The following is a 9,556-nucleotide window of genomic DNA, read 5'->3' as shown; positions in this document are numbered from 1 at the left end:
AGCCGAGGCCGAAAACCAACTTCTGCGCATGGGCCACGAAGTTTCAATCGCACTATACGTGCGAACCCGCACGTGGTATCTTGTGGAAGAGCCACACTCAAGGGGCCAAAGAGACGCATGTGGCTCGTGAGCTGCGGTTTGCTGACCACTGACCTAGATTAATAACATCTAAAGAGGGAAAACCTCAAAACATAATTCACTCACATAGCCTATTAAGTAACAGAATCATTTAAAAAATATAACCCTTGAACAATGTGAGGGTTAGGTGTGCTGACCATCTCCCCTGCCCCCTCTGCTGCAGTCAAAAATACGAGTATAAGTTTTGAGTGCCCCAAAATTGTGCTGTTCCCTGGTATCCTCCAGGGATTGGTTCCAGGACCCCTTTGGGTACCCAAACCCACAGGTGTTCAAGTTCCTAATATAAAATGTGTGGAACAATACATGCAGTCATCCTTCCGCATCCGTGGTTCCCAACCGTGGATCAAGGATAAGGAGAGCCAACTGTATAAATTTATTGAAAAAATTTTGCACATAAGTGGATCTGTGCAGTTCACACCCATGTTGTTCAAGGGTCAACTGTATATTCATATATTCCATTAAGGACAGAGAAGATAAAGTCTAAACTCTAGCTTTTCAACACACTGTTTAATCAATCGTTCCACAATAGAGTTTTAGTCAGAGTAACTAATAATTCATTGTAAACATAGTGAGAATAACTTCCTACCAGTTTTAATACTAAGACTGTGAATGTGGCTATATTTCCAAACATCAAAGTCAGTTTTATAAATTCAAAAGAGGTTGAGTTTCACTGAATGGGGTGGGATGCAGGAGTAAGTTGATCTCAATAGTTTATCAATATTTATTCTTCTCTAGCCCCAATGCAAAGCATTCCCTCCTCTGCCTTACTGTTTTAAGTAGTAGGGAAATAGTTTTTCAAAATAACCTCCCCTCAACAGAGAAGAATTTTAGATATATAACTAAACATTATAAAGTTTCGGGAAACAGTTGTATGCCAACATGAAGTTGGGGAGGATGTTCTGTGTGGTGAGGAGCAGCAAATGGAGGGTTGATTGCTTTCAAAGTAAAGATGCTAACTTGAATATGCCAAGTATTTTCATGCATTTTAGAAAAGCTGCCCAAGTAGAACAGCCCACCATACACCACCGTGCCAATGTGGCCGTCACATGACCTGGCTTTTCACCTCGGCTGTGCTGCCCACTTCCCCTCTGCCCTGGGCAAGCTGCAATCTACAGACAGAAGCCTTTTTCCTTCACAGTGAAATGGATTGCAATTTCTCTCTCTCTCAGTCTCGTTCTAAGGGCATATGGTTAACATATTTATTTGAAGGCACTCTGAAACTATACAAATACAAGTCTGTTCTTAGGATAGATCCCTCAAATGCTCATTATTTTAAAAAAGTGGTATCAAACCTAACTGTAGTTTATGCACATTATGTATTCATATAGCCTCAATTCAGTCAATTTATCCTCAAGTCTGTAATCATTAAAAACAAAAATGAATTCAAAGTAACAGAAATAAGCCCAGTTCACAAACAGGTGATATAGAGGAAGTTACACCAAAATTTGACTTCAAAAGAAGTAGGCTCCAATCTTAGCTCTATCACTTACAAGCTGCCAGATTTGAGAAACTTGAGTAACTTCTCAGCATTCAGTTTAAATGAGAATTAAATCACATATGCATTTAGAAACACCTAGCACAATGCACAATAATACCTAATAAATTAATTCATCTAAATCTGAATCTTAAATATAGATATTTAACCTAAATGCTTAAATTTCTTTTTCCAAGTCCCATTCTCCCCTCTTTAAAGTCAAATTGTTCCATTGGAATCTAGTAACTAATCAAAGTCTTTATGCATAAGAATTTAACTTTAAATCGACAAAAAATAAACCAGGGTTTGGGGATTTTTACTTCTTGTGTATATAATGTGAAACTATTCAGTTAGCGAGACCAAAGCTATACTGGAATATAGTTGCTCTAATAATTCAATAGTTAATTCTCGAGTGTGGCTAAGATATCCCATATTTCCAATTCTACTCACTTAGAGTAATGATAAATTTCAGCACAACTCAGAATAGTCATAACTTAACAAGAAAATATTTTAAATTCTAATCTAATGTGATTTTAATCTATTTTAAAGTTAGTAATCACAGCCAGTTTACTGTCAATACCAACAAACAATAGCAAGGTTTTTAAGTTATACTACAGTGATTTCCAATGTCTATGCCCACTACCTGTGACATTTAATAAGTTGATAATTATCTCTCTTAACTAATTTAAAAGGTGTATAGACTTTCTATCATCCAGGGACACATAACTGCACAGACAGAGATTTAAACCTCCCAGCATCATTGTTTGAAAATCAAAAATGTTCTTAAGAGACTTTACCTGGAAAACACTTGTTTTGTTATATGAATTTGGAAATCAACTCAGTATTACATATGCCAATACTAGTGCTATATGTTTTCTGCTTTCTCTCCTACCTTTACTTTGTCCTCTAGCAATCTAGACTGATATACATTCCATTCCTCAAAGCATTTTTTTAGCCATTACACAGCAAACCCCACATATATTTTAAAACAAAAGTCAAACACTAATATTTACTACTATAAAACAAGTCACCACCACATAGCAATGCAAACCATACTCATTGAAAAGACTAAATGTGGTTATTCGAAAGTATAGCTCTTTTGCAAAATTTAACTTAATTTTGCAAAAATTGGGCATTCATGCTGTTTACTCATATATAAATCACCATATTTCCTCTCCAGTAATGTAGATACTAACTTTGTCACTTGTGTTTTCTGCAAAGAGAAAAGAATTTAAAAATATTACTACCATATCATTATATGTTGTATCTCCCAAGGCCAGGTTCTTCAAAATACCACATAGGAACTGTTAGGAAAAAATTACAGTCCAAAGAAATTGAAATTAATAAGGATACATGAAAGACTTACCTTGAAAGCAGCGGCCATTATAATGCAAGGGCATATGGAAGGGGAAAAGGTAAATCACTTAAACTACTTGATGCAAAATAGCTTATCTTCCAGTTTGGAAGATAAGTCTCATTTTGCTCTAAGTAGAGTACAGAGAGTGGTAAAAAAAAAAGGAAAAAAAAATGCAGCAAGCCAAGTCCAATAATTCTTATATGTCAAAGAAAGATTAAACATTTCTTCAAGTGCCTTGTTCACTATTATTTATAAGAAACAGGAATGTTTATATCATATTTTAAGAAATGTCCTGAAACTATCAACATAATCATAGATTTCATATTATTAGATGAGTAACTTTCTCAGTAGTGGTACATAATTAATAAGCGCTTGTTAGTAACTGATGTTTACTAATCCTATATAAATTTGGATGAGACGTCTATCAAACTGGCAAATTAGCAAGTTTTTTTAAATCACTTAAGACTTAAGACCTCTTGCTTTGAGGAAAAAGATAACATGAATTGAGCTTTACATCCTTATAAACTCTTAAATTTTTTATTATTGGTCTATATTATCTTTTAAATAAAAAGAAAGTAACAATTCTCAACTTTGAAAATGTTTTGTTGCAAATCTCTTGTAATGTTATAAAAATATGGAAAGTTTAATAATCACATAATTAGTAAAATGTCTGACAGTAATTTAAAAAACAAACAGTTTGGCACCTGATGTAGAAATGCATTGATCAATATCACAAAACACCTACCCTTCAAAATGACATATCACTGACAAGTGTGTGATTTATTTTTTATTTCTTTAATCTAAATGTAGTAAGAGAAAGGGCACTACAAATTTGTCTTAGAATTTCAAACACCACACTTTGTGTTCAGAATAATCAAATTTTCATTGCCCTAACATCTGGACAACATGTGAAATCAAGCTATTTCTAAATACACCCATTTGCAAATGATGCTTGTTAAAGATGCAAAATGCATAATGATCTCTGTTCTCCCGAATCTTGCACAGTGCTGGACACCAGGCCTGTGCTCAGTAATCACATGGCGATTGACTAAGAAGCCACCATAAAGGTCCTAGAACTATACCACTGCCTACAGTTTCAGTTCGAAAATAATACGCTTTCAATCATTTCAAGTTTAATCATCAAAGCTATACTTATAAACCACAAAATTTAAACCTTGGTATTTTCATATACTTTAAAGGTAGTATTTTTCCATAACTTCAATTTGCTTTTACCTCTATAATCTTCCATTAGGAAGACTTTCATATAAAATTTCAAGATGTGTTAATAAGGAGAAAGGATTTTAGCTCAAACATTTCCTTCAGTGGACTTTTTCCTAGTGAACCTGGAATTTAATAAACGTAGTAAATTTCTGCTTTTCGTTTTCTGAGGGGCTAGCATTTGAAAGGCAGCATCTGTCTTTTAGGAATATGTACTTTGATGACTCTAAAATCTATAGTCTTAAAACAAAATTTCTGCTTTTCGTTTTCTGAGGGGCTAGCATTTGAAAGGCAGCATCTGTCTTTTAGGAATATGTACTTTGATGACTAAAATCTATAGTCTTAAAACAAACAGAAAAAAAAGACAACCAAACACACCTCAACACTACATACTATTTTTCTTCCTCACATGAAAGAATAACATTCTTTGAAGGACACTAATTTTCCGCAATATATACATCAAAACTTTAAAAAGCCACCCACAACCACAGAACCGCATGTAGGGCCCAGTAGCTGTTCCTCCAGACCTCCTCCTGCTCTTTCTCTCAGCAGCAGCCTGGAACCCTGCCACCTCTTTCTCAAAGCCCCACGGTTGCCATGGTGGCAGTGCTACCCAAAGCACAGTCCCTTCATTACATGAATTACCATTCGGAAGGGATTATCTCAGAAAGAACCTATCCACACAATTATTTTAATTATATTTTCCTGGGAACTGGCATTGGTAAAACCAATCAGGCATGCAGATTATTTCCCTTTGTTTTCCTTTTAAAGTAAATTTTTGCCACAATAAATCTGATCAAATAAATTATTGGCTTAAAGTATGATCATTGAATTCAAAGAATAAAATGACCATCTATAAATAAAGACTGTTGAAAACAAACTTCAAAAGGGAAAAATTATAAGGAATAGGTTTTTCAAAAACATCTAACATATATTTAGTGCCCATTCATTTAAATCCATTCATTTTAGAAAAATCTTTACAATGAAAATACCTTCTAATTTGCTTCTAAAGTTTTACATGCATCCCTGGACATTACTGTTTTGTCATTACTGTTTGCTTTTAAAGACTAAATTCTAGCATGAACTTACCTGAAAAGAACATTGCTTGCATTTTAACCTAAGCTAATGCATCAGGCACAGACATGAGTCAAAACTTTGATTTCTGTCTTTGTAAGACTTAATTCCTAAAAAAAAGCTTCTTACAAACTCCTCATTTCCTTTCTACTTAGGGTATGATACATAAGCTGATAAACTGACAGAACTGCAACCACTCTCTTTAAACTTTTGGTGACTAATAAAGGGATGGAAATTTTGAGGAAGAAAGATATAAGATTTGCCTTGCATTATAAGTGCCAGCTGCTCAATGCTGTGCCAGGACTTGGACAAAAAGAGTTACGGCATATGTTACATGGTTCATAACATGTCAAAATGCTTAATTAGGTTTTGATTAACCTATCATTGCCTTGCAGAAACTGCAGTATGTATATAATATAAAGCTACATGCTAATGAAGCAAATAAAACCTCATCTCCTTTCTTTCAAAGAACAGCTGATTTTGGGGGGGGATTTAGATTGTTTCCTGGAAATTGCCTGAAAGAAGAGTTTTGATAAGAGCAGAAAGCACCCTTGGCCACCTACCCATTTTGCTGTTTACTGTCACCCTGGGATCCTCTTCTCTGTCCCTCTGCTAGCTCCTGAGCAGTCTCGGAACACACGCTGGTGACTGTGGGCTGCCGTGGGACATTAACTGCAGGTTTACCAGCGCTCAATGCAGGTGAACGCTGGTCAGCACTAAGATTGGCATTAGCATGCAGTCCAGATGCAGCGAATGGGGGAGAAGTGACAGCAGCCACAGGTGGAGGGGAAGCATGTGATGAAGTGGTGGCATGGGCTGGGGTGAAGGCAGACGATGGTGATGGGATGGATGTGACTTTTGGTGAAGACACAGAACCAAAGGGCCGTGGTGCCTTATTGTAGGCCATGTTGGTTGTGGAAGTGACTTTGGACACAGCAGGAGATGTAATGGGCACAGGTTTAACTACTTCTTTAGGTTCTCCCTATGTAAAATAAAAATAAACATATACAAAAACACACCAAATACATGCAAACCAGATTCTCTTAAAAGAACACAGCTTGTTTTTAAAAAGACAAACACAATCATGTTAGCAGCTCAAACTTTATAGGTTTCCAGATAAAACCAATTAAGTTGATATAGCATAACATGCATGCTAACTGTTCCCAACATGCATAACACAGATGCACACACTGAGTACATTTTTTAAAATAAAAATGAAAGGAGTTTCAAAATATTTAGAAAATGGAGCAGGAAAGTTATCAAAAAGCCTAAAGGCCATCATAAGTGTCAATTTAGACATATTCCAAAGGAAAAAATTTCAAATTCCTCACAATAAATAATACATTGCTAACCGAAATGTTTATTTTAAAATATCCAGAGTCTCAATTATAATTCCATCTTTCAAACATGTTTAATTACTCTCCAGAGTACAATCATTTGATTCATGCAGAAGCAGCAGCACATTTCTAACTCTTCATGTACAAAAAAGGAATAAGACTGTTTTCAACTAACTCAGAAATGTGCACATTCTAATTAATTATTTTGAATCAAGAAATTGCTTTTTAAAAATCAACATAAAACAAACAAGTAAACAAACAAAATCAATCCTTTTCTTGTCCTGTAATCCACCAGTTTCTCTCTCTGGAATGTTTTGAGACATCATTCAGGAAATAAAAAGGAATAAAATTATTTCCCTTTTCCAAAATAAGTATTTAATAGTTACATGAGGGAAAAAAATGATCTTAGATGTTTCTTCACTGCTATCAGCCAAAGAAAAAAAATAACTAGTAAGATCAATTCTTCCTAAAATTAACAGAATTTGTGTTTACAAATCCCTATTCCAAAGCAAGTATAAAGTTAAAAAAAACTAAAGAAGAAATCCCTACTCATCCTACCATCATGAAACAAAAACAATAAAAAATTTTAAAAGTATACAATGGCAAGTCTATTATACTTAATTTTAAGAAAGCAAAGGTAATCTAAATAAATTTTATAAAAATTATAAATCTGACGGGAAAAAGTAGCTTATTACCTCAGTAAATCAATACAATAAGTAATTTGATAGAAAGGCACAAGTAAAATTAAAGAGAAATCCCCAAACAGCATAAAGCAGATGTATGTGAATAATGGTTTGGGACAATTTGAAGATATAGATGAGAGAAAAAAGGCATTTGCCAACAACCTAACTCAAGAATACTCAGCAAATGTAATTTAAAACTTATTAGTAGTATGAATAAAATAAGATTAAGGACTTATATAATATTCATTTTTAGTAAACACTTATTATCTTTAGAATATGTGAATAAAAACAGGCAAGTTAAAAGTAATGTAAAAATTTTGTATATAAGTTATTAATAATATATGATACTGGAAAATGTTTTAAAATATAAGTATAATTAGAAAGATGGTAAATCTGAATGTGTTGATTTCCATTTTCCCGCCATCCTTAAAGGAAAAGAACTGTAAGGAAAACTGTACTGAAACTACATTGTCAGTATGGCCTGAGAAAGGAATGGAAATTATAGTAGTTCAGGAGGGATTATCAAAATGGTACCCTAGTGATAGTAGGTTAGAAACACACCTTTTGAACAGGTACTGGTTCCGGCCTGGATGTAGCTGATGCTCTGGGGGAGAAAAGGAGAGAAAAAATAAAAAACATGAACTTTTACAAACTTGCAAACTTATTCATGGAATTTATATTATTATATACCTTAATATACTAAATCATCAGAATTTATAGTTTTATAACTTATTATTTTTGACTATTCACAGTCTACTAATTAGTTTATGGAACTCAAATCCTGCAAGATCCAATAATACCCCTACACTCATTAGTTCTCTACACACTCAAATGAGGAAAGACAAACACCAATCATGTTTACTACTGCACTTATGTTTAATCTTTAAAGGGCAAGGATAATAAATGTAACTTTTTGATCCTTGAGTGGCTTCTAAAACATCTCATCTGAATCATCTCCAATAGTATCTGCCTTTTCCCCTCACATCCATGAACCATCCATAGGATATTGGCCTCTTTGTGAAGATACTGAATAAACTCAGGTTGAACTGAGTCACCAAATGAATATTTATTTTGTATTCAGATTCTTATCTGCTTATGCAAGTTTACTTGTTATGCTGAAGCTAAACTGTAAGTTCTTCCTTTAAGCTATAATTTCAATGAAGGTGATGACCATCTACCATTTGTTTCTATCAGTATTGTGCCTGCCATGAAAGAGTAATGAGTGTTGAAAAGAGAGAGCAAGAAAGCAGGACAAAAACCCATGTACACTATAGACTTGACTATTTCTAAATCCAAATTAGTTTATTTTTAATATATGCTTTTTGTATTATTACCGTTCCTTTGGTTAGTGTGGATTAATAGTAGCAATAATTGATTTATAGGAATTATCTCATACAATCATAAAAAATAACCAAAGTTATTATCCTGATATTTTAGATGAGGGACTTCAAAGTTAGAGTGAATAAATTACTTACTAGGATGGAGCTGAGGCCACCAGTTCTTATATATTACAATACACTGGCTGTAGTCAAGGATAGTAACTAAATGATTGGGAAAGTTTTAATGATTTAAAGGCTATTTACCCAGCATAAAGGTACATGTTATGTTTAATAATGCCAGAAGCACTTGGGCTCCTCTATATCACACAAGCCTGAGGACAAGTCATGAAGTGCAAAATTCAAGAAAAGTAACCATAGTAAGTAAATGAGTGATCATTTTAAACTACAAACTCTGAGATTGCTTTACTTATAGAGAAAGAAGATGCCAGTGAAGGATATTTGGTCTCTGTGAGTATAACCTAGTAACGAACTCCAAACATTTTTAGCAGCAACTGATTTTTCCAATATCTAATTTGGTTAGCTAGGGCAAGCACTGACTGAATAACTGGCTAACCTAATGAGAGGCCAGAATAGATGCTAACACTTGGTTACTGCTATATAGAATTATACAACTGCATAACTTTCCATGTGTACTCTCAGACAGACTTTCCATTCGTACTCTCAAGTTTCTCTTTTAGCTCATAGGGTTATTATAACAAGCAAAGGAAACAAGTTCAGAACAGAACAGTGGAATCTTCCTTTCATTGAAATTTCACAATAGGCTGCAAATCACAAAGGATCTATATTAAAAACACCCAAGGCATTACCAACAGTTTGCTATAATAGACAAGATGGTATCCCATTTTTACATCTGGACCCTTAAACTCTTCTAGCAACATAAAAACTATTTATGAAAAAGAACATGTTCACAAATAGAATAAAATGCACAGAAATAT

General features: G+C 34.1%; 1 protein-coding gene across 7 annotated transcripts in view; it reads right to left on the bottom strand.

The window, feature by feature from the left end:
* The window catches only part of PDLIM5 (PDZ and LIM domain 5), a 228,573-nt gene that overhangs the window by 106,496 nt on the left and 112,521 nt on the right, over window positions 1–9,556 (bottom strand). For 3 of the 7 annotated variants that reach the window (XM_005877784.2, XM_005877785.2, XM_005877787.2), the window contains exons 3-4: window positions 7,843–7,885; window positions 5,825–5,916 (exon numbers count right to left, since the gene is read on the bottom strand). In XM_005877784.2, the coding sequence (XP_005877846.1) occupies window positions 5,825–5,916; window positions 7,843–7,885 (135 nt within the window). Of the gene's footprint in view, window positions 1–2,808; window positions 2,826–5,824; window positions 6,244–7,842; window positions 7,886–9,556 lie in introns of all 7 variants that reach the window. The other 4 variants (XM_014549008.1, XM_005877790.2, XM_005877786.2 and 1 more) reach the window with 2 other exon arrangements.

This window comes from Myotis brandtii, unplaced genomic scaffold, assembly GCF_000412655.1.
Source record: "Myotis brandtii unplaced genomic scaffold, ASM41265v1 scaffold530, whole genome shotgun sequence".
Lineage (NCBI taxonomy): Eukaryota > Metazoa > Chordata > Mammalia > Chiroptera > Vespertilionidae > Myotis > Myotis brandtii.
The sequence above is the reverse complement of the archived record's forward strand: the minus strand, read 5'-3'. Positions and strand labels throughout refer to the sequence as shown.